Below are 26,278 nucleotides of genomic sequence, written 5' to 3'. Positions count from 1 at the left end.
TGATGAACTTTGCCTGAGATCTCACTCTTACTGACTTCTGTCCCTCCCCCATTCGTCTTAACCCCCTCTCTTACAGGTTTCCTATGGGATCCCTTTTTTTTTTTTTTTTTTGTGGTACGCGGGCCTCTCACTGCTGTGGCCTCTCCCGTTGCGGAGCACAGGCTCCGGACGTGCAGGCTCAGCGGCCGTGGCTCACGGGCCTAGCCGCTCCGCGGCATGTGGGATCTTCCCGGACTGGGGCACGAACCCGTGTCCCCTGCATCGGCAGGCGGACTCTCAACCACTGCACCACCAGGGAAGCCCTGGGATCCCTTTCTTTGTGCATCATTTGCATAAGACTCCTCATCTCAGGTCTGTTTTGGGGGAGCCCTGACTTAAGACAGAGTCACTATCTCTTGAGACAGTTTTCTCAAACATTCCACATCTGCGGTCCTGCTTATACAACTTGCTTAGCAAGTCTTGGTAGTAGAGAGGCAGATGTTGCCCTGAGTATCCACAAAATTACATGCTTTTTGTAATTAATGCTTACATGCATTAAAATCATATACTCTGAAGGCAATCCTCTTCGAGGATTAGAGTCCCTGTTAGAGTACTGCAAACTACACACATAGGCACCAGAATAGAATAGGATTATCACCTCCACTTTCCTAGATGCTATGCCTCTATTAATGCAGCCTATAATTTCTTTAGCTTGTTGTTATCACATGGCCCTATTTATTAACCTTTATTGAATTTCCTTGTTTTAAACCATAAGACATTTACACATGTGTTACTTCTGTTACAGCTTCTCCACCTGTATTCATGTTAGTATTTTGGACCCAAGTTCAAAGTGTCTTTATTCCTGTCAAATTTAATTTTAACCATAGTAGGCCTATTGTTCTGGCGTTTATGTGATTCTGCAGTGCATCTATCCCATCTTTCCCTTCCTTAGAAATATATGCATATCTGCATAAATGATCTTCCTGGATTCACATTCACTCTATTTGGATTCTTGTTCTTTTGGAACCACTGGTATTCAAATGAATGAGATTTATTTTTTTCTATTCTTTTTTTTTTTTTTTATCAGCAAGTCATGACCCTTAATATAACATGTCTTGTCAGCAAAGAATAGTGAAGAGCCCGGGCAAGGAGAAAGCTATACACATACATACAAAGGCTTTTTTGCTACTTTTTTCCTCAGAGAATACAGATACCTGCCTGATTAGAATTACAGGCTCGGTTCCTTGGCAGGTTGCTAATCCCAACTGTTTATTCTAAACACAGTCCTAAAATTGCTCAGAGCATGACAAATATGTGAATACCTAGGTGATTTACTGAGTAGCCCAACAGTTATGCTGCTTTACCACTTCCTATAATCATGGCCCCAAAAAGGTGGATGAATGGATTACTCCTGAATATTGAACCAAGGGAACTTTTCGGGACGATTTTCTAAAGCCACAGGATTGCAACACCTCTGCCTTAAAAGCAAGCTTTGTGTTTGGCACTAATAATGGCTTCAATTCTTCCAATACGGACCTTCCTCCACCCCCTGGCATTGATGTCCTTATAGAAAGAGAACACGTCCCCGGGCACAGAGCCTACTGCACGTCCCTGTGCACCCAGGGCCATGATGCTGGCAGTCACCCTTCTCCTCGGTACATGTGGGATGGACACGTGCCCTGAAAGCCCACCTCGGGTGGAAAGCTGGCAGGGGCACATCAGAGCCAGGATGCATGGGTTTGCCATGAAAAGCAGCCCATCTGCCAGGGCTGTCAGCTCTCTGCAGTGGGATCCTGCCAGGGTGCTTGCAGTGCGTGCTGGGCAGGGGGGCAGGGAGTGAGGCTCGCACTCACCTGGGACTGGCCTGTCACCGGGGTGCCATTGTTCAGCTGCAGCAGCCCGTTCAGCCCATCTCTGTAGAGCGTAACCGTGTGCCAGCCCCCTAGCTTGATTTTGGTTTCACTCACGATGATGGCAAGCCCAGTTCCACAGTTAAACCTGTGGGGGAAGAAAAGAAAAGGAAAATTCTTAGATCAACCAGTTCATTATGTTTTCAGACTCCATGGACATCACTTCCAGGGTAATGGCTTCTTTGAGAGCCAGTCTGTCCAGAGTAGGTTTACAAACATCAAGAGCTGTTTACATCTACACACGGAAGAGCCAGACGCCTCCTTCCCTGGGACCTCCTCAGCCTGGTTGTCTTTAATCTGCCCATAGAACCTTTCAGTGTGGAGTCTCCTTTAACCCAACTTTCTCTGCAGCTTAGAGAATCCTGGGCAACTAAGATCTTCCCTCTCCTTCTCAGCAATGACCAGATGCTGAACATGGACTCAAGGTGCAGAGAATTAGAGCTTGAATCATTCTGCTTCCAGGAATTTCTCTGGGGACTTCCCACAACTCCGAAATGACAGGCTCAGTGCTGTAAATAAAATGTAAAAGAAAAAAAAAAGAAACCAAGTCTTCACACTCATTTTGACAAGCTGGCCAGCAATGCCATCTGTGTTCAGCTGGGCCTGAGTGCAGGGCTGGTTTCCATGGGAGTCTCCACTCAGAGGGGATGTGGGTGGAGAACGAGCATTCTCAGACAGTTGCATTATTCTTGTTTTTTTTCCCAACCTCCGTATGGCCTGGGGTGCCCTCTGGTCACTATGCCTGACATGTAGGATTCTGACCTTTTCCAGGCAACCTCCAAGCAGCCACCATGCCATGTCCCCCATGAGTTCTGAGACTGCCGGTGGGGAAGGAAGTATGGTGGGTGTTGTCCGTATCAGGATGTGCACTAATTGCTGCCCACTTCTCACGGCCTCCCTTTGTCTCCTGATCGTCAGTGGAGTGGAATGGGGTGGAGGGGCGTCGCAAAACGGGCTCACATAGCAGGGGGGGGATCTCAGAATCACGCAGTAGGAGTCGCAGAGATGGAGAGCTGCTACCAGCAAATAACCAGCGGGGCTAGCGGGAGTCAATCAGATCCTCCAAGGGTTAGATCCGCATAAGGTTAGGGCCACTGCCCCAGATCCTGCTGGCTGACCTCAATCTCCCATCAGTCAATGCATTTAGCAAAGGATGCGGGGATGCGGGTGGGGGCATTTTCTACCCCACGTGAGATGCTTGACAGTCTCATCCTTCTTAACCCAAAGTAATTTTTGTGCTAAAATAGTCAAAAGACAATCGTGGTTGGTGCTTACTGAGTGCTTTTGCTACGGGTCAGGTGCTGCTCTAAGTACTCTCATGTTTTCATTCATTTAATGCCCACAGTAGTCCTGGGAGGAAACATGGGCTCGGAGAGGTTAAGTCATCTGCTGACGGTCAGACTGCAGGAGAATAGTGTCATCAGGATCTTAATCAGTGAGCCATGGAGAAGCACCCAGCTGATCCCCATTGGTTGTCCTCTAATAGGTGCCGTGTGCACCTCCATGAGGGTGGTTAAAACACTCACACGTCCACAGAACTCTGCACGCAGAAAACCACACATAAACCAAAGGTGGCTTCCAAGGTGCGTTGGGACACAAACGATCAGGGCAGAGGAGGTAAGTCCAATAGTCCACCACAGCCCTGAGGAAAGACGAGGATGGGGTCCGAGCCTCTGGAAACGCTTAGGAGGCTCCTCTCTGGGCTCTGCGCTGTCAGCTGTGTCTACCGCAGGGGACAAGGAGGAAGTCCCAGCCTTCTGCCCATCGCATCCACCGAAGCTCCAGGAGAGAAGGGACTCAATCGCTTTGGCTCACTGCCACATTCCCAGGCGCTGCAGCGGTGCCTGGTACACTGCGGTGGCTCAAGAAACATTTGCTGTTGAATGAATAAATGATCACAAGGTGCCAAACTCAAATCTGAGGGGCAACCCTGCAATCCTGATAGCCCAGTATTTAGTAAACTGGTCCATGCTCATCTTATATACACTGTTCCTTTATTTACAGGGATCCATCGTGTATAGATTTTGTTCACACTATAAAAAGGAAAACATAACGTAGGGTAGTATTAAAAGTCTGAGAGGGTTTTGGCAGGAGTTACCTGAACTGGAGTGAGCGCTGGACGACAGCCAGGGACATGAAATCCCCCCTCCCGTGCTCATTCTCCCCGCAGTAGAGCAGCAAGCCATCCTCCGCCTCTGCCTGTTATTATAGGAACGAAAGCCACACGAACAATGAGCGCCTCTTCTTCCATAAAGGGCCACCTGGAAACACTCATGAACACGAAACTTGAGCATCTCCACTGCGTTCCTATTTACAAGCACGTGGACTCCAATTACTTCCCAGGTACCTAGTCCCAGTTCACTTTCAATAAACAGAGGGCAGCGATATAAACAGTGTGTGAGGAATTTTGCAGTGACGCGAGAGGAAGGTGGCCCCATATCTGACCCAATCTTTACTTGGCTTCATGGATCCACCAGCAGAGGCTCTGGGAAACCATGTGCACAAAGACCGCAGTCACACAGGGGCTGCTCTCATGCTCATCAAATCCTATTCTCACCAAAGAGCATTTTAGTTTTTCCCTTTTTTAAAAACTTTCCCATGCAAATTTGCTTCTTTCCTTCCATTAGGAGAACATGACAATACAAACAGCCCATGGACTAGTTTAGTTTTCACCCATGTTGTCTGTCCTAGACTGAGACAGATCATCTTTTGGACCCTCAACACTTTGACCGTGACCTGAAGGGGACTTGTTTCCATATCTCCAAACCTTTTCCTGTCATCTGAGATACGCAAAAGAATCACTTTAAGCTGAAGGCGATGAATTCTGATCCACAGCTGATTCAGATCAGAGAGCATCTACTGGGCCCTCACTGTGTGCCAGGGTCGCATATAGTCATTTTTCTATCTGTTCAGTTACAGTCATAATAATGAACGTTGTTTGGACTTCCTTTAAAAGGAATTTTGGGCTGGAGAATGCATTTATACCTTCTGAAATCCTGGCCTGAGAAGTATCACTATTATGAGTGTTGACCGAAAAAAAAATGCACAACCTAAAAGTTGAGAATTATGTTTTATTTGGTTGACTTGCTGAGGACTTTAGCCCGGGGAACAGTCCCTTAGAGCTCTTGGGCTTAAGTCCTCAGCAAATTTGCTGAATAAAACATAATTCTCAACTTTTAGGTTATGCATTTTTTTTTCAGTCAACACGAGCAACATGTGTGGAACCCAAATATTCTTCCTGGGAACCTTCAGGCCAACCATTTCCATAGTTCAGTAACATACAGAACCCACCCTCCCTTTGCCGCCGCCCTTGAGTGTGTAAGTGTGCCCATCGTTCTCGCTAACCTGTGAATGGGTTTACCCCCTGCTTCCTCTCCCCTCTCCTCCTCCCTTTGGTGTAGCACACTGCTGTGTTACGGTGTCCAGTAAGCACTCATCAAAGGATTAATCCTTCTTACCCTAAATTCAAGAGTAATTTGAAATGCCTGATAAGAGTTCTTCAAAGGTTCAAAGGTTACATAGGAGTGGCCAAAGAACTGAGGATACTGTATAACAATATCTGGAAAGAGAAAAAGACAGAATCAAAGCACGCCATTTCCTCACTTCAAATGCAAAAAATCAGTACACACCATTGCCTGGATGTCATTAAGTAAAAACCCCTGACAGTCTGTTAAACCTAGCTTACCGTCTTCTTCACTCTACTCTTTACCCCCAGGATTCTCATTCCTGGGGACTTTGAGCTTCTGAAATTCTTAGGGAGAAACTGGATCTTTGGAGATGGTTACTTGCCACCCTAAAGAGAAATCAATGGCTTTAAGGCCGCTGACACCTGCTTTCTAGCTGTACATCTGTGTGATATAAGTTGGCTCAATTATTATCCTTCTTAACCTTCACACACATGTTTCTGCTGCATTTTCTTAGTAGAGGTGTGATAAAAGTAAACCCACCCCCAAGATGCCATCAGGATGACTTATTAATTGCTCTGAAAGGACTACATGTTTGGCACATATAAGAATAGGGTTGCTATCTAACTAGAAGCAATGGAAGTTGCCTCACATTTGCCCTGTGTAGCTAACTAGCTAATTTAGTGACTAAAACATGGGAGAAGGGGCTTATCTTAGAAAAAGGACTTGAAGGAACCACGTGTGGATGCAAAACTGCCCTCTGGCTCCCAGTAGGGCCAACCCACCACCATGTTCCCCACCCCACCACCCAAGGGCCTACCTTCTGAGCAGCTCTCACCACCTTTGCCCAGGTTGCAGTGGCATCGAGAGCCCCCCCAGGTGTAGTCATTGACACAAAAGCTGTCAGCAGAGCAGAGAATTTCATCACAAGACACGTCAAAAAGCCTTGGCATCATAGCCGCACCATTCTTCCCTTTCCTCTCCACTGGAGTGGGCTGAGGAGCCACCTCAGTCATGGGGAGAGATGCTGGGGTAGCGGGGACAAGCCTAGAAACGGCCATCGGGTTCGATCTGGGCACCATCTTGGATTCCACCCAAAATTTCTTATTCCCTTCTTTGATAGCAGGAAGCGGTTTAACCTGAAGACAGAGAAGGAAAAGAAGTTCAGGATTAACACAGAGCACAGTAATTAGACTGCCTTATTTATAGCTGACGCCTAACACTTGAAAATATAGTCACTTTTGATACTTACCAAAACCTTGGGATGTACAGAGGACAAATAGTACTGACTCCAGTTTATGGATAAAGAACTTGAGGCTAAGGATTTTAAGGACCTTCTCCTGTATTACTCAGAAAATCAGTGCTAAAGCTGATATTATGTGATTTATTATTACTACAATATCACGAAGAGGCATTTACCTCGTCAAGGAATTGTTCATTTCCTTATAAAAACTGAGTTTATACAATTTCACTTGGTGGGAATCTAAATACGTTTTTGCCAGACTGTGAAGGCAGCAGGCAGGAGCTGACTACAGAGCATGAGCATGGTTGGTACCTAGTTACTATTAATTTATGATCACCTGGTGCCTAATAGTCAGAGGAAATAAATGTGTTAAAAGCAAATGAGCCAAGTGAAGTACGTTTTAAGTAAAACGTTAGTGGTCCATTGACTAAATCACCTTGTTCAGCAAGGAAACAAAAACACCCAGGTTTTCAAGCAGTACTTTTCTTTACCTCCTCAAAGGAAATATCCAAATCTAAGTCGTCTTCATACGTGTCATCGTCCTCGCTGACTTCTGTGTCGGTTAGATAATGGGGTCCATAGCGCCCACTTCCTGATTCCTCGGGGCCTTCACAGAGAAAAGCAGCACACCGCAGTCAGCACATGCCTTCGCTCCCTTTTTACGCTAACGCAGCCACATACAGAGCTGTGCTGAATGGATGGAGACGTATCGGAAACACACAAGGAATTCGACACAAAAGAGGAAGCAGCACTGAGCAAAAAGTATGAAAAACATTTCATCTCCTAAGTAATCAAGGAAAAGCCTCTTAAAACCAGAAAGAGCCGCCATTTTATACTGACAAGACTGGCAAATACAAAAGTTGGGCAATAAAAGATACTACCAAGGATGGGATCAATGGAGACTCATACTCTGATGTTAGGTGTGTAAACCGGTACATCCCCTTTGCAAAACACTTAGAAATATTTAATGAAGTAGAATATGTTCATAGCTTTTGATGCAGCAATGTCACCCCAACTTACAAAATCTGGAGAAACTTTTCCACATGTGCAAAGAGACATGTGCATAACACATTCATAGCATCAGAATTTGTAATTGTTAAAAAACCCAACTTTGCTATTTTTATAATATCAAGTAATAGCCCAAAAATCTATCAACAGATAATGGATAAATGAATTATAGTATATCTGTGGAATGGGATACTGTGTAACACAGGAAATGAATAAATGGATATTTAATGAATCAAGATGGTTGAATCTCACAAGATTTCACGCAAAAAATGCAAGTTGCACAGGAACATATCCAGTTTGATGCCATTTATATAAAAGTCAACAGCAAGAAAAACTATATATTATTTAAGGTTATATATATACAGTTGTCCCTCTTCCCTTGGCATCTGAGGGGTGGTTTTGGCGCAGGACCCCCTCAGATACCAAAATCTCCGGATGCTCAAGCTCCTTATATAGAATGGCAGAGTACAGTCGGTCCTTGGTATCTGCGGATTCTGCATCCACGGATTCAACCAACCACCGATCAATATGGACGGCCGACTATATTCAAACTCTTGAGAAAAGTAAGGCAAGGACCAAAAATACATGGGAAAGGTTAGAAGAGGGATATGAAAGAGGTGTGACACACAGGGGCCTTTGATAGTACTCTATAATATTCTATTTCTTAAGATAGATGCTGGGTACCCATGAGTGTTCATATTATTTTTATATATTATATAAAAACATAAAAGTAGTATCACATATATATAAAAGTATATATACACTTTTGACATATGAGATATTTCATTAAAAGTTCTTCAAAATAAGAAAGAGACATTATACTAGAGCAAACACTCCCACACCCAGAAAAAAAAGGGTCCCTGGGTGGCATCTTGGAGGCCAACCATTTCCAAACATCTTAGCAGGACAACAGGATCTTTCAGAACTGTAAGGTGGGCTGAGAAAAACTCATAGGGGACAATACAGGGTATTGTTCTTTGGGGGATGGTCAGGTTAACATTTTTATTTAGTTGTCATCCACAAAGTCTACTGATCCACAGCAGTCCTGACTTAGGCTAGACACAGGAAGCCCTACCCCCAGGATTTGAGAGCCTTTCAAAGTGCTGCTCCATAGCGCCCCCATTTCCTCCTGGTGGCTTTGGGTAGGCACAGGTACCAGCTGCCTTCTCTAATCCAGTCACACCAGGCACCAGGCTTTACGGCTGTAACAACTCTGGCAACAGGAACTGACTTTTGTAGGTCATTGATGCCCATTAGTTATTGAATGATTAGTTAAAAAAAGAAAAAAATGACATTAAAAACATAAATTGAACTTAAAGACAATTCTGCTTGCAGAATAAGCTAAGCCAAACACCTTTCTCACGAAAGCAAACTCACCCTCTTGTAAGCAAAGAGCAAGCAGATTGAACACGAAACTAAAGGAAATGTCAGAAAGGGAGTGTGGGATGCCTGCTCAGTGGGCACGCTGCTGACCGGATATCTCCTCCTGCACCAGGAAGAGGGAGACGTGGTCGGCAGGTGATCCAAACACATCGGAGAAGGTCCTGTTCTCAGGTATCAGGCACATCTTGGTGGAGGTGTTCTCACCACCTCCACGCCAATTCCCCAGTTTTATTTAAAATAGCCCACATGTCAGCTGAAAATTCAAGCCTGTTGATGTCAGATTTATACCTGGATGCAAATTCTCTTAAGCCACCTGCATCCAGCTAGCACAGCTGTGTGCCAGATGTCTTCACACAAAAAGCTAGAGGCCCTTGAAAACAGCTTCCCCTCTCTTGTCTCTCTGTATCTTTCTACCTCTCTCCCTGCCTCTCTCTCTTTCTCTGGGCCTCTTTCTTCTCCCCTTCCTCACTCTCCATTTCTATCTCTGTCTCTCTCATATTTTCAGAATGGATGAATTTCACTAGAACCAATTCATTTGCTAATAAAAGAATTAGGTAGCACATGCATGGACCGACCTGGGTTTTCTCTTCCGTAGGTGGGCCTCCGTACCTCCAGGGTGTTCACCCTTGCCCTCTGCACATTCTAGCCATTCTGGTACTGTTCTCATCATCTCAAGATTCTCTGCATTTCATCTTATAATACTCTATCTGGAAAAAAAAATCTTCAAAGACCCCAACTGCCAACAAGATAGATGTCCAGGCTCCTTGGTCAAGAATCCCAATGATCACAACTCCTCTTCCTCCTCCCTTCTCCTATCACCATTATTTATTGAAACCTACTGCCTCTCTCCTACTGATAGGTACTGTTGTTTGCTTCATATCATACATTTCTAAACTTTACAATAATCCTGAAAGGTAAGTGTGGTGAATTTCATTTGGTAGATAAGAAACTGAAGTCAGGGCAGTTAAGTGGTTTGACCAAGATGAAACCCTTTGTAACTGGCCGAGCCTAACTCAAAACCAAGTTTGCTGCTTTCCCAGTGCCTGCAGGAGAAGAAATCACTGTGGAGAGAGGAAGAGCCTGGGATTGAGAAAATTAACATTTATTGCTCATTTTTACCGTGCCAAGAGCTTTTCATAGATTGTTTCTATTAATTCTCACAAAATCCTGTGAAATTGGTATTATTCCTCCCATTTTACCATGTGAAGGTATAAACTGAAAAAGATTAAATAACTTGCTCAAAGGCACACAGACAATATACAGCGGCACTAGATTTATCCTTGGTCTCTTTTTTGATTACATCATGACACTTATAATCGGACTCCAGAGCATGGTTTTGACTCTTTTCTTCCCCCTCTTCCAAAGTTTTAATGGCCAAACTGGTTTACCAGTTGACTTGTGAACACATCTTGTGTTTTCTTACCCCAGGACTTTGGTTGACGCTCTTGTCCGCATCACCCTCCTTTTCCCTCTTGTGTGTCCTTATATACATAGTCTAGCCACCCTTCCAGCTGCATGCATTCTGTGAAGACAGAGCTGAATGTGTATCATCCAAAGACCAAAATCAAGTGATATTTTAAAAAGAGAACAACAGGGCTTCCCTGGTGGTGCAGTGGTTGAGAGTCCGCCTGCCGATGCAGGGGATACGGGTTCGTGCCCCGGTCCAGGAAGATCCCACATGCCATGGAGCGGCTGGGCCCGTGAGCCATGGCCGCTGAGCCTGCGTGTCCGGAGCCTGTGCTCCGCAACGGGAGAGGCCACGGCAGTGAGAGGCCGGCATACCGCAAAAAAAAAAAAAAAGAGAGAGAGAAAACAGACTCTTCTGGGAAAAAAATGGTGACTCCAGAAAAGATGGAGCAAGCCAAGGCCTGTAGGACATTCTTCCAACTCCTGGACAGTGCCATCCACCCACGAATACGTGTCCCTAATCATGAGCGCAGAACAAGCTTCCACAGTTTGTTGAACTCAATGGATATTCAAGATGGTTTTTACATCCTCTGGACTCCTAGCCTCGGAATGTTGCCCTTGTGTTTCTCAACTCAGTTGTGAACCCCCTGAGGGCAGGAACCATATTTTAGACTTCTTGATATACCTCCCCATCCTCCATTTAAGTAATACTTCACATACTCACCAGAAGCCAAGGCTTCCACCAGGCATGGGAGATACTACCACAGTGCTGCACTATGGAGGGACTCTGTCCTGTCCTGGCCCAGCTGGTCAGGCCTGTTTAAGTGGTGGAGTATCGGGGACAAATCCTTGTACGGTGAGACTTTGCCCCCAAATCCAAAGACATTCTCCCCAAACTGCCACCATTCCTGTCTCTTTCCCCAACTCAGAGCTAGAAGTTTAGAGCTGGAAGAGGACTTAGACACCATCCGGTCCAAAAGTCTCATTTCATAAATGTGGAAACTCAGGCCACAGAAGAGAAGTGACTTGAAACCAAGGTCATGCATCTCATTAGTGGAAAATTCAGGACCAGAACCAAACCATATGACCCTTAGTTCAATACGCAAAATAACATACACATGTTTTGACACCGAGTATCTAATATACTTTAGCCAGAAGGATACAGAGGAACCAGGGGTTGGAGTGTGGGTAACTGAGTTCTCGTCCTGCCCTTTAACCCACCCTAGGAAGTCTACCTTGAAGGAAACTCTTAGAGGAAAGGACCACAAATGCATTGCTGCAGCTATGAAATGGTACCATGATGAGAATGGAAATGACTCCAGCTTCTCTGCTCATTTTGACAAGTAAAATAAGGCATATATTGTTCAATGAATAAGGTTCTTTGGTCCTTATAATCATTGCTTCTGTTTGACACTGCATATAACCTATCTCTTTGAAGCCAGAGGTTACTGCTCAGTTTGGGGAAACAAAGCGTGTGAGATAAGGGTAGGATGACAATGTGGAATTAGAAGGACTTAGAGTCAAAGACATCTTGACTTTTGTAGAAAGGCCTTGGAGATCAGCTAGCACAAGTCCATTTTACAGAGGAGTAAACTGAGGCTCAGAGAGACCATGCGACTAGCCCACAGAGACAGTTCAGTGGCAGAGCTGGTCTAGAATTCTGGACTCCTGATGCTGCACTCCAATACTCTTTGCAGCATCTCCTGTTTCTCATAATTATCCAGGCTAATTGTCATTTCCCATTTTTAACAGGAAGGAAATGAGCAGAGAGAGGACCAGACACAGTATGGTGTGAAGACATCTGGAATTAAGTTCCCCACTCTTGTTTCCTGATGACCACACCACCTCAGATCTCAAATCCATGGCTTCCCTAAAGATTTTACCAATGCTGTTTCTAAGTGAGCACAGAACGTACAGTCCAAGCCACTGATAAGAATTCTCCCAGTAGCCTGGGGTTATTGTAATTAAAGTGCATAACTCATCTCTCTCTACTTGACACTTTGTTAATTAGGAAAAGAGAACATTGAAAAGGAGTCATTTATTTAGAACCAGAATAGTCAAACCATTAACTGAATACAAAACAAGTTCAAGGGTTATTCCACTACAAGGAAAACTAATATAGAAAAGACAAATTTCTATTACTATATTACAGGATGACTTTTGTTTAAAAAAAAAACAACCTGTATGCTTGGTTTTATTGAGTCATCACCAGTTTTCTATAAACAGTAAGTTTCTCTGATGTATCGTGGTATAGTTGGAAATACCCCTAGTCATGGAAACCAAAAACTGGGAGAGAGATGGACACAAATGACTGTGTGACCTTGAACGAGTCATTTAATCTCACCGGTTCTCGTGTTTTCTAACAAAACAAGGAACTGGACTGGATTTGATGACCTGCTGGCACTAACATTCTGCGACCCTAAAGTTTACACTTTTAATTCAGACACATTGCAAGCATGTTACTCCAAGCGAAGTTTGAAAAAGAAACAACTAGGGAATTTCACTTATGTGGATGAAAAAAGGAGTTAGTTCAGCATGGAAGTTACACGTCTTGGGGATTGTAACTTTGTGTTCAATAATATAAGCCTCCCAGAAGATGTGAGTTATCATTTATCAGAATTCATCTTCATTCATAAGGACCAGGTTGTATTTGGGTTTCTTTTCTTAACAGCTCTTAGCAATGATGAGAGAGGAGTACTTATTCTTCACTCCTGAAGCTGCAATCATGAGAAGAGCTTCCTGAAATACTGTTGAATGCTTGTCCAACCTTTTCGCCTCCCTACAGAGGTAGAGACAGAAACTTAGATGCTGAGTAGAAGCATTTGGTCCATATTTCTGAATTGAGTGAAGCTAATCTATCAAAGGACCTGGGGGAGGGAGGAGGAATTTGGGGCAAATTTGGTCTCTCCCACCTTCCTTCTCTACCTCGACAAGTGGAAAGCAGTGACCTGGGCAGGTGTGATCTCTCTGCAAACCCAAACTTTCCCTCAAGTGGGTTCCATAGCCTGGATTGGGCAAAAGGGAGTTTGCAAAAGGGAGCTTGTGCCTTAGAGTAAACTATGTTCTCTGATCTAGACTTTATCCTAAACAAGGACAAGCATTTGATTCTTTATCGTCTGAGTTTGTTGTCTTATTTCTCAGTTGGTTCAGAAAATGGACAAAGAGAAGAAGTGTTGTTAGCTGGGCATCCTCAAAACCCCAACATCAGCCTCGGCGACAGGGACTCAGAGGCTCTGCAAGAATGCTGAATGGTTTCCTTTGCTCCTCCTTTTCCCACAAATAATCTGTCTGGTTCTTTTCTTTCCACCTGAGCGAAACTAACTCATCCCGGGGTACGTTTCTGTGGTGGTAGGGGTGGGATGGTTGGGAGAGAATGGCTCTAGAGAACCAGCTATAGGCAGGTATGTTTGCTCTTTTCCATTCATCATGCTTCATGAAACCCTTACTTGACAACAGCCCAAGAATGTCACCCCAGACACCAAATGACTTCTAGAGCCCTCACCTCAAAACTTCCCTGACTCCTTTACCTTTATGATCTTTATGCCTGCACACACAGAGGAGGCGTCAACTGCACAACCCCTGTGGAGTGTTGTCTTTGGAAGAACACAAACCAGTCAGCCAAGCACAACCCGCTGTAGCCGTCTCCCTTGGAGTCTCCCTTTCTAAAGATAATGGGGCTGTGGAAAGCTAAGCAGATGGCCAGAAACCAAGGTGTGAGGTACCTGCGTCTCTACTTCCTGCTGATGGAGGAGATACACAGGCAAAGCATAACGCAAGAGGTGGCTGTGAACACAGCAGGACAACCTACGGCCATGTTTTCATCATGGTGTGCTGAATATTTCAGGTGTGGACTCTTTGTAACTTCAGAGAATAATGAATACTAATTCGTTGACAACATTCTGTGGGGATGCTCAGGACTTGAGGTGGAGTGGGCAGTGTATAAGTTAGATAGGTAAGTAAAATATTTCTGAACAGCTGAAAGAGTGGCTGGCAGGGTTATGTATACAGCAGGCCCTCAGTACGTATTACTTAGATAAGAGAGTGAGTGAATGTTCTCTAGAAGAGCAAAATCTTCTTACAAGGTGCTCTGCACATGACAAATGCAAAAAAAAAAAAAAAAATGTTTGTTGAAAGACCTTAGCTTTAATCTGGTCTTTGGCAATGCTGTAAGTGTCTAATCAGTCATTTTCACTAGGAGTTTAGTAGTAATTCTCAAGTAACTATTAATAACAGAAAACTACTGTCCATAGTGTCAGGAAAATAACAGGGCTTGAAAAGTGAGAGTTTACTCTCTCTCCACCCCACCCCTCTCTTTCTCTTTCTGCAAGATAATTTGACAGTATATACCAAGTGTTTTGAGTTATTTGATTTTCTGATTCTACTACTAGGAATTTGTCCTAAGAAAATAGTCAGATGTATAAAAACATTCATTATCATTTAAACATTACTTTAAGAAATTTAATGGCATGTTCTATGTTCATGGGATGAATTTATGTTTGGAAATATGGAGGTCATTGGCTCTCTTTACATGAGTGGTGGGATTGGAAGCAGACTGGAGTGAGTTGAAGAGTTAATAGGACGTTGGAAAAAAAGTAATAACAGTTAATGTAGACAACACAATAACTCTAGCCTGAAGGAAAGCAGAGAAATGAGATGGTAGATGGAAGGGTTGTGGGATCCAGGAAGTCTTTTCTGTGAGTGTGGAATACATGGTTGCATGCTGACGGGAATGATCTAGAAAAGCAGAGAGTGAAGGATGGATCAAGTAGGAGAGATTGGGGGGCAGAAAACAAAAAACAGATGTATTTGGTGTGATCTGCAATTGGCTTAGTATTGTACAAGACAGGGCTTGGTTCAGATCTTGCACTTGGGAATCAGGAGGTAGAATAGAGAGATTGAGATGAGAAAGAGAGAGGAGACGCAGCTCACCAGGGGCTCACAATCTAGTGAGGAGGAAGACACATGTACCTACAACCGCAGGGCAAGATGACTGATGCTATTGTGAGAGTGAGCTCCAGTGTCTCTGTGGGTTTTCTGTTCTCCTTAAACTGGCTTCAGAGTGGAGCACCAACTGTGGTCCAGTTCTCTTGTAGGTGTTCTGATTGGCAAATGGTTTAAACTAAAAACACTTACACCCTATCATCCCTCTTCTCTCCTCTGAGAAAAGGTGCTAGGGGAAAATAATTACCATCATGAAATTCTGTGTTTGATTAAATGATTGTTCAGCAGTGAGAGTGAAACAAAAACATGATCGCAAAGCCGGAGAGAGTTTGTCCCTAACAGACCTTTAAGGATTTACTGAGAAGTATACTTCAGGAAGAAGGAAAGAGTAAGATGCAAAGGGTAGTGGGCAGAGAAACTGTATGGATAAATCTAAACAAGTGTTACTGTAAAAATAAATAAATAAAAAGTCTAAACTTGTACCTATTAAACAAAGTGGAACAAAAATGCTGAAAAGTAATATGTAAGACAAGAGGGAATTGATTTGGATCGAAGCTGCTAAGGTCCTTTTATTGTTTGTGAAGAGGGTAATAGATGTTTATTAACTTTAGACCATAAAAGTTTGAAAGTTAACAATTTATGGGTAGTAAATAAAAGAATATATAATTTCATCCCAATGGAGAGGAAAGGGGACTAAGAAAATACAGTCAATTCTATAGAAGACAGGAAAGGAGCAAAGATAAAGATCCCCTCTCCAAGAAAATGGAAAAAAGCAGAGTAAATAGTACAAAATAAGATGGTAGAAATTTTTAAAAATGTCAACAATTATAATAACTATTAACGTAATAAACTTGCCATCTAAAAGCCAGTGCTTGTCAGTTTGGAATTTTAAAAGTTAAGCATTAGGTTGTTTCCCAAAAGTACTTAAAACATAAGACACAGAGAGATCAAATGTTTAAAAAAAAAAAAAAAAGAGTAATAGATGTTTCAAGCAATACCTAAAAGAAAGCTAGTGGATCTACATTATTATTGGACAACATAGACTTTAAGGAGAAAATGAAGTATTATTAATGATAACAATTGTTACTAAGTAATGAGTAAAGGAACCATCAGGAATACAAAACGTGTTGGTATATAACATTACAACCTCATATATATATCAATAAAAAAATTGAGAGAGGTGCAGGGAGATACAATGGAAAATTTTAACATATCTCTCTCAGTAATTGTTAGATCAAGCTGATAATATAGAAGATTTGAACAATGATATTAAAAAGCTTGATCAAAAGGACATATATAAAACCCTAGACACCAAAGTAAGAGAATGCATATTCTTTTCAAAAGTACATGGGAAAAGTGCATGAAAAGAAAATTGTAACTACAGAAAAAGAAAAGAAAATTCCACAAATTCCAAAAATTTAAAACAGACTTCTAAATATAAGAGCCTTGGGAATAAATCTAACAAAAGCTATGAAGGACTTTTATGAAAAAATGTGAAAAGTCTATTAAAAGCCTTTGAAAAATATCCAAATGAACAGATGAGATATAGCCATGAAGTGGATGATTCTATATCACAGAGATACTAATTCCTCCAAAATTAGTTATAAATTTAATATAATTCTAATTTTAAAATTCAACATAAGTCTGATTTTTAAAATCCCTTCAGGGTTTTTCACCGTATTGGAAAACTGATTCTAAAACTTATATTGAAGAGCAAAGGGTCAAGAGCAGACAATTTTGAAGAACAAAGTGCAGTAGAATTACCTACCAGATATCATGACTTTATAAAGTTGTAGAAACTAAGACAGTGTGGTATCCTATTTTATTTTATTTTATTTATTTATTTGGCCACACTGTGTGGCATGCAGGACCATAGTTCCCTGACCAGGGGTGGAACCCATGTACCCTGCAGTGGAAGCATGGAGTCTTAACCACTGGACCTCCAGGGAAGTCAGTGTGCTACTGATAAAGAAACAGACTATAGAACTCAGGAACAGATTCACAGATGTATGGAGATCTGATACATCAGAAAGATGCTGTTGCAAATCAACAGGAGAAAAGATGAATAATTCAATAATTGGTGCTGGGGCAAGTGGTTGTCTGTATGGGAAAAAATATTAAATTAGCCTCCTACTTCTCCATACCTAAAACTAAATCCTAGATACATTAAGATTCTAAATATGAAAAGCAGAATTTTCAAAATTTTAGAATAAAACAGAAGATTTTGCTTAATGACCTTGGGGAAAGGAAGTAGTTTTTAAAAAAACACACAGAAACCATAAAGTATAAAGAAAATTGAGATATTTAACTACATTAAAAAATACTTCTATTCAATACTTGATATAATAAGTGAAGTGAAGGATAAGTCAGACTAGAAGAAGATATTTGCAACACATTATTGGCTAAGGATTAGAATTTAACTCTACATATATCAATGCTTATTAATATTTATTTATATGTAAATGTACACTATGTATATAATTAAGTACATGTTTATTCCAATAAAAATAGGCAAAACATATAAAAAGTCATAAGATGATTAATAGTTATAAAATTATGTTTAACTTCACTAACAATAGAGAAGTGCAAATCAAAGCAATAATGACATATTTTATATCCATCAGACTGACCATGTGTAAAAGTCTGACTAATGCCAAGTGTCAGCAAGGACATACAGCAAGAAGTTTTGAACACACTTCCAGGGGGAGTGAAGATAGCTACAATCACTTTGAGGAACAAATTTCTCAAAGGCGATGGAGCTGAAGATATGCATGCACTACAACGTAGCAATTCCATTTGTAAGCACATACTCAAGGAAACATATATGAGATTGTTCATTGCAACATTGTAATGGCCAAAAACTGGAACAATTTAAAGGTCCAACATCAAAATAATTGATGGATAAACTATGGTATATTTATACACCAGTGTCACTATACAGCAGTGACACTGCATGAAGTAGAACTTTACAATTTAATTTGCAAAAACACAATGCAGTGGGAAAAAAATCAGTCACAAAAGGATACTTGCCATGTCATTGCATTTATAAGAAATGTAAAAACAATCAAAACAATACCACATTGTTTGTAAATAAATATATATATATATATATACATGTTACATATAATGATTAAAATGTAGGGAAATCATAAACTCTAACTACAAATACCTCTCAGAAAGAAGGGAGAAGAATGGTGTGGGGAGGGGTACACAGGGGCTGCCCCAATATCTGTAATTTTTGTTTGTTTGGCAACACTGAAGAAAATATGGCAACTGTTAAGATTCGGCAAGAAAGCTTTGCCAGTGCCCCGAGTTGTGGCACTCGGGATCTTCATTGCGGCATGCGGGATCATTAGTTGCAGCATGTGGAATCTTTAGTTGCAACATGCATGTGGGATCTAGTTCCCTGAGCAGGGATCGAACCTGCATTGGGAGCATGGAGTCTTAGCCAGTGGACCACCAGGGAAGTCATGGATCCAAAGGATTCCTGATATTTTTCACTCTGCTTGAAACTGTCCATAATAAAAAGAAAGCAATGTAACAAAGCCTGAATTTTATTAGGAGATTGAAAATCCACACCTAAGATAATAAGGAACAAAACTGATACTGGAGAAACTTGAACCAGTGATTTTCAGATGAACCTGAGGAATTACCCCAGAATGCTGAGAAAAATGTCAAAGAGATTAAAAAATATATGAGAGAAAATAATAGATATGGATGTGGATATAGAGCACAAGGTCCAAACTGAGGGATTATGGGTGTTTCTTTGGTATTTACCAGAATAATGGGAACAGAAATGAGAATCAAAAACATAAAAATATAACTTGCCTGAGCTGGAAAAAAAGCAAGAGAATATATTTTGAAAGGGCTAATATTTCCACTGAAATAAGATCTACACCTAGACATAAACTGGCAAAATTTCGACAGGATAAAGAAAAACTTCAGGAGTCAAGATGGTGATTTCTGTGTAGACAAGCAGTTGGGCAAGTAAAGAAATACTTGATGCTGAAATACATAGTACAGGAGGTGATTTATCCAGATTGTTTCTGGTTTAGTAAAGACAAATTAGGAAGGCAAAGGAAGTTCTACTATCTTCAGAGAGAGTGTGTCTGAACTAAAAAGAATTAAGATACTTTTGATAACCACTAGTTTGTTCTCTATATCTGTAAGCCTATTTCTTTTTTGTTATATTCACTAGTTTGTTTTATTTTTTAGATTCCACATATAGATGATATCATACAGTATTTGTCTTTCTCTAGTAGGGAGAGGAAAGGGGGGAGGAGCAAGACAGAGGTAGGAGGTTAAGAGGTACAAACTATTATATATAAATAAATAAGCTACATGGATATATTGTACAACCCAAGGAATATAGCCAATATTTTAAAATAACTATAAATGGAACATAACCTTTAAAAATTGTGAATCACTGTGTTGTTTACCTGAAACTTATTGTACATCAACTATACTTCAATAAAAAAAGACAAAATAATTTGGACCAGGTGCTGGGGAGAGGAAGGAATGGAGAATTATTACATTGCTTAATGGACAGAGTTTCTGTCTGGGGTGATGGGAAAAGTTCAGGGGGTAGATGCTGGTGACAGTTGCGAACATTGTAAATGAACTTAATGCCACCAAACTGGACACTATAGATGGTGAAAATGGTCAATTTTACGTTATGTATATTTCACCACCATACTAAAATAATAAACGAAAGAAAAAGAATTAAGATACTTTTGAAATATCCTTTTGAACTCCAGTTTAAAAAAATCTCTGATATTCAATACCAGAATGTATGTTAGGTGTTGGTCTTCAAAATATAGTCAAGGAATTTACTGAATAATTCTAAGGGACATATTATCCCTGCATCTAATTTTTGAAGGGTTTTCTTTCTGTCAAGTTTGATCATTCCCATAGACATTTCCTCATCATTAAACCACTATTAAAACCACCATTACAGTCAGTATTCACTATAATGCTCAATATTCTTTATATAATGATTTCTTTGGTAATTTCTTCCTGTAACTGTAACCAGAAAAAAAATTTTTTTTCACTGAAAAACTAGTTTGCATCCTTTGGTCAGACATTGAGAGTTCTATAAGACCTTGATTTCTTTCTTGTTTTTGCTAATAGGAAGTTTGGCGTTTAGTGACATCCAGGACTTAACTGTCTCATCTCATACAATTATGTTACCTACCTCTATCTGGTTTCTGATCATCTTATCATATTTCTTTTTAATTAAGGTGTGTGAGTGCGTGTGTGTCAGTGTGTGTGTGTGTGAATGAGTGTGTGTGTGAGACAGTGTGTGTGTGCGTAAATTTCCTCAAAGTGGTATTGTGCATGGGTGAAATACAAATGACTTAAAAATACATTCACTGGGGCTTCCCTCGTGGTGCAGTGGTTGAGAGTCCGCCTGCCGATGCAGGGGACACAGGTTCGTGCCCCGGTCCGGGAAGATCCCACATGCCGCAGAGCGGCTGGGCCCGTGAGCCATGGCCGCTGAGCTTGCGCGTCCGGAGCCTGTGCTCCGCAACGGGAGAGGCCACAACAGTGAGAGGCCCACGTACCACAAAAAAAAAAAAAAAAAAACATTCACTGTACATCTCATACCTGTGACTCATTCATTCTGCAAATGGACGTTTGTACCTCTTCACCTCTCTTACCTGTTTCTTTGCCCCCCCGCTCCCCCTCCCCTCTGGAAACCACTTGCGTGTTCTCTGTATCTACAACTCTGTTTTGTTATGTTTGTTCGTTTGTTTTTGATTTTTAGATTCTGCATGTAAGTCAGACAGTAACTGTTTTTCTCTGTCTGACGTATTTCATTTAGCATAGTACCTTCTAGGTCAGGTAACATTTTTGTATGGTGACACATCATAACTAGACGTGTGTCGAGTCCCTATGGTGTGTGAGGAACTAACATAGTATTGTAGGTCAATTTCACTTCAAACACAAACAAACAAACTCATAGAAAAAGAGATCAGAATTGTGTTATCAGAGGTGGGGACTGAGGGAGGGGGACCTGGATAAAGGCAATCAAAGTGTACAAACTTCCAGTTTGTACAAATAAGATAAATAAGTACGAGGGATGTGATGGACAACATGATAAATCTAATGAACACTGCTGGATGTCATATATGAAAGTTAGTAAGAGAGTTAAGTCCTGAGTTCTCATCACAAAGAAAATTTTTTCTACTTTTTTAAATTTATATTTTGTGTCTGTATGAGATGATAGATGTTCACTAAACTCATTGTGATAATCTTTTCACGAGGTATGTGAGGCAAATCATTATGCCTCACACCTTAAACTTACACAGTGTTGTATGTCAATTATATCTCAATAAAACTGGAAGAAAAAAATACATTCCAATGTCTTGAGTAAACTCACATTCCCAAAGCCTGCACGGCCCCAGAAGACAGCCATATTGTGGACAAGACTGTGGGTGATAACTAAGCTGGGGATGTCCCATCATGATGAAAACAACTCCTACTTTGTGAATATCGTCATGGGAGCAGAGCCAGTCTTAAATCAGGGAAGGCAGTCTGACTTTGATCCTCAATCCGACCCACAATCCTGCCCAACAATTAATCGAAAACTCCATAAAGAGCCTGTGACAGAAGCAAGCCAGCCTCTCTCTAGGTCATGAGATTAGTTGTGCCCAAGAAACCTTTTCAAAATGAATGAAAACAAGAGTAATCTGTTCTCATTGTCAGTAGACATTGTGGCATATTGATAAAACCAAGGCACAGAGCGTCGAGGTGGAGCCGGGGTGCCCTGAGAGTTTCCAAGCACTGAAGGCTCACAAACTTCTTCATCAGACAGAAAATCATGAAATGCCAACGCTGAGAATTCACTGCATGGAATTATCCAGCGGAATTGCCATGGGTCGCTTTCTAAGGGAAGAATTTCTGCAGGGTTTTGAAACCTACAACTTGAGAAGATACCACCTAGAATCTGCTGAGCAAGGGAAGAGAAGGAAGTGACAGAGCAGGCAGCCTCCTGGGCACAGCGGGTGTAGCTGGGATCCTTCTGCCGGGATGGAGGCCTCATGCTGTGAAGTCAAGAGCGGTAAGGGAGAGAGGTTGGCTGGGGCTAGACCATGGAAGATACTGAACGTTGAGCTATGGAGTGTGGCCTTTATCCTGTAAACAAGGAGGGGCAGGAGAGCAACACGCTAATGAAGCTCGTTTTACATGACCCAACACGGGGTGCAGGGGAGGTTCTACTTTCTCCCTCTGCACCCCTGTTATCTTTTGGCCTCCTTCATACCCTTGAAGATCTCCCTCATCACTCAACCCAGAAATCCTTCTGCCTGGATTCTCCTGTTCCTATTCCTCTGACCCTTTGGAGAAATCCCACTCGATTCTTCCCAGCCATGCCCAGTGTGACCTCACTGTGGCATCTTTGCCAACCCACCTCTCAGTTCCCACACCCACAAAATCCATCGCTCCCCTTCCCCACGTGCAGAGCACCTCCGTATCGCGCACGCCACGTGTCTGTTCACTGGATTGGATCCTGAACCCTGGAAAAACAAGGACTGGCTCAACTCTGACAAGGGTGTGGCAAAAATAACTATCTGTGGAATTAGTGGCTGATCCTTTAGGGGGCTTCTATACAGAATCCACCCTCACTCCATGCCGTTCAGTGCTGATATGTCATTTATATGAAACTATTCAAGTTCCTTATATATCTGATTCAGTATTATTCTAGCTGCACATTTTAAACCCATTAGTGGCGAGTAAAAATAACTCCCTGGGGCCTGACCGCAGTTTTCAAAAATGGAACCAAATGGATGAAAATATAAAGCTCTGAATTTAGCATCGGTGAGTATTGTTCAATGAGACATCTGCACATACACACATGTATTTCTAGATATGTTTGTGTGCTCTGGGCTGCAGTACAAATTGTATATTCTTACTGTGTGCTGCAGTCCAAAAAAGTTTGAGAAAAAGTCTTCACTTGAGTTGATTTTTTGAATGTCAGTTAATTTTCCAGCCTGATTGCCATTTTATTTTGAGCAAGGCTTAGATTTTCTAATTTTATTTTTGTCTTGTAATAGGATTTCTCAGCCTCGGCACTACTGACATATGGGGCTGGATCACTTTTTGGTGTGTGTGTGTGTGTGCGTTGTGACGGTGGGGTTCTGTGTGTTGTCGGCTGTTTCGCAGCATCCCTGGCCTTTCCCCGCAAGATGCCAGGAGCACCTTCCCCCCAGCTGAGACAGCCAAACATGCCTCCAGGGGCTGCCAAGAGCCCTGTAGGGGGCAAAATCACCCTCAGTTGAGAACTATACCCTATGGTGCCCCAAATAATAGCCCATTGCAACAGAAGATCTCCCTACAGATTCTTAATCTCCATCAGGTTTACAACAAGGTCCCTGTAGACCACGGTCTGACTGCACAGAATGCTAACGGTCTAAGCACAGGATTTCCACTGGGGGGTGTGCAGCAGGACCCAGAATGTGTTCAGGGTCAGAAGGTGTTCTTGGAAGCACCAAGAGAAGAGAAGGAATCCCAGCACTTCTGGCTGAAAGACATAAAGCCTTGCAACGGAAGAAGCGTCTCAGAAAACTCACGTGCAATGTCTGCACCTGGACCATGGAGACAACAGTCCCCCTGCTCTAAAAAAGGAGCTACAGGCATCCAGAAGATGGGTGAGAAATTAAGCATCAGACGGTAAGAAGTGGCACTGCTCTTACACGGAAGGGCCCAACCACGCAGGCAAGTGGTGTCTCTGCACAGAGAGGAGGGTAGGAAATGCCAGGAATCCTGGACAGAGAGTCCTGTGAATCTAACACTCACGGCAACTAACTGTGACCTAGAACTAGTCATATAATCTGGTGATAGCTCAGCTCCTTATCAGAAAATTGTGGAAGTTTGGCTAGGTCCTTAAACAACCTGCTGGTTCCAAAACTCCATGATTTTGGTGTGGCTCTCTACCTTTTCTTTTCATATATATTCTCCTTCGAACAATATATTGCCTCTCTATTCATCTCCCTTCCTCTCTGCTGGGGTCCACACACCATAGCCATAGTGATCATGTTCAAAATGTAGATCAGATCAGATCATTCTGCTGCTCGAAACACTTCAAGATCTTTGCAACTAACTTGGAATAAAATCCAAAGTCCTCACCAGAACCTACAAGACTGGACATGATCTGACCCCTGGCCTCTGGCTACCTTTCTGACCTCATTTCCTAACATTCGTCTCACTTACCATATTCCTTACTGTTTGTAGAATATCCCAAGGCTGCTCTCACCCCAGGACCTTTGCACTTGCTGCTCCCCCCCACAAGGAGGGACTCTGCTCAAACCTCTTTTTAAGAGAAGGCTTCCTTGGTAACCTATTCCAAACAGCAGCTCCTGCATCCTCTATGCCCTCTCACCCCATCTCTTTTCCTCTTAACACTTAACATTAAAGGTATATTATTTATGTAGGATAATGTAGTAAGTATTTATTTTATTATCTACTTATTTACTGAGACTGATTCTCCCACATATAAGCTCCATGAAGGCAGAGACTGTCTATCTTACTTACTGCTAAGAACCCAGCACCCAGAAACTGCCTGGCATATCATTGGTATTAAATACACATTTTAAAAAATGAATTGGCAGGAATTCCCTGGTGGCACAGTAGTTAAGAATCCACCTACCAACGTAGGGGACACGGGTTCGAGCCCTGGTCCGGGAAGATCCCACATGCCGCGGAGCAACTAAGCCCGTGCACCACAACTACTGAGCCTGAGCTCTAGAGCCTGCGAGCCACAACTACTGAGGCCACCTGCCACAACTACTGAAGCCCGCGTGCCTAGAGCCCCTGCTCCGCAACAAGAGAAGCCACAGCAATGAGAAGCCCACAGCACGGCAACAAAGAGTAGCCCCCGCTCACCTCAACTAGGGAAAGCCCACATGCAGCAACAAAGACCCAAAATTAAAAATAAATAAATAAATACATTTATTTAAAAAAATGAATTGGCAAATGAATGTTTAAACAAGAGAATTAATCACTGTAGACTCAGAAACTAAATTCTTTACTTTCTTGAGCATCACCAAAACATTTTCCAGATTAATGTAAATAATTACCAGTGGTGATGTCTGATGCAAAAACAATCAAAAATTTGGCCTGACTTAACTTCCAGTCATTTGCAGTTTTTCTTCTCTCTCACTCTTCTGTTTTTCATTGTTTAAATTCTTTCTGAATTTCGCAGCCCTTTATTTCATTTTATTTTAGAGATAAATTTATTGTATCAGTTCTTTTTACCATTAGGGCTCAGCACTGATTAGAAGTAAGATATTATAAACGTCTCAGATCACTGAAGCGACTTCAGTTTCTGCCTGTGAACTTTTCTTTCCATTGCAAGAACTAAAATCTAAAATTAGTTGCCCTCCCCCATTTTGGTGGGACTAGTTAACCACGGAAGAAGTCAGTCGTCTGAGGCAACATAATGGAACCTCTCTGTTTTGTCCTCATCTCAACCACCACAAGGGACTCCAAACTGATTCTAAAGGGCTCTTCGGGCTCTGAAAGTCTGTGAACTATCGCCATCTGCTGGGTGACTTGTGAACTACCATCACCTGGGGATCCGTCTTCGTCCTTCCTCCCGAGGAGCAGTTGGTCATTCCCTACTGCTTGTGATCCTCAGAATCTGTGGGTCTCTGGAATCCCACCATGACCACGTGATCAAGACTACTGATGGGAGAAACATTTCACTGGGCCAAAGTGGACATACATTTACCTTTTAAAATATGGTAAATGGTACGGTTGGAGTTAGATGGCAACACTAATGACTCTCCATGCAGGTGGGAAGGGGAAGCTGGAACCACCAAAACCTCCAATATGAGACCTAAGCTTCAAAACTAGATAGTTTCATCCTTACGGCAGGTGATTCTTCTTTAAGATTTTGTCTCAAAAGTGTGTATGAACACCACGCTTTAGTACGGATACTATCAAAACATTTAATAATGGTTAGAATAGCAGGAAGAGAGTTGGGCTTCAAATGCCATCCGTAG

At 42.1% G+C, this 26,278-nt stretch overlaps 1 protein-coding gene across 3 annotated transcripts in view; it reads right to left on the bottom strand.

The window, feature by feature from the left end:
- EGFLAM (EGF like, fibronectin type III and laminin G domains) overlaps window positions 1–26,278 on the bottom strand; it is a 170,560-nt gene that overhangs the window by 43,764 nt on the left and 100,518 nt on the right. For all 3 annotated transcript variants that reach the window (XM_067730551.1, XM_067730552.1, XM_067730553.1), the window contains exons 8-12: window positions 7,028–7,143; window positions 6,114–6,432; window positions 5,348–5,448; window positions 3,988–4,088; window positions 1,833–1,977 (exon numbers count right to left, since the gene is read on the bottom strand). In XM_067730551.1, the coding sequence (XP_067586652.1) occupies window positions 1,833–1,977; window positions 3,988–4,088; window positions 5,348–5,448; window positions 6,114–6,432; window positions 7,028–7,143 (782 nt within the window). The remainder of the gene's footprint in view (window positions 1–1,832; window positions 1,978–3,987; window positions 4,089–5,347; window positions 5,449–6,113; window positions 6,433–7,027; window positions 7,144–26,278) is intronic.

Source organism: Pseudorca crassidens, chromosome 3 (genome assembly GCF_039906515.1).
Source record: "Pseudorca crassidens isolate mPseCra1 chromosome 3, mPseCra1.hap1, whole genome shotgun sequence".
Lineage (NCBI taxonomy): Eukaryota > Metazoa > Chordata > Mammalia > Artiodactyla > Delphinidae > Pseudorca > Pseudorca crassidens.
The sequence above is the reverse complement of the archived record's forward strand: the minus strand, read 5'-3'. Positions and strand labels throughout refer to the sequence as shown.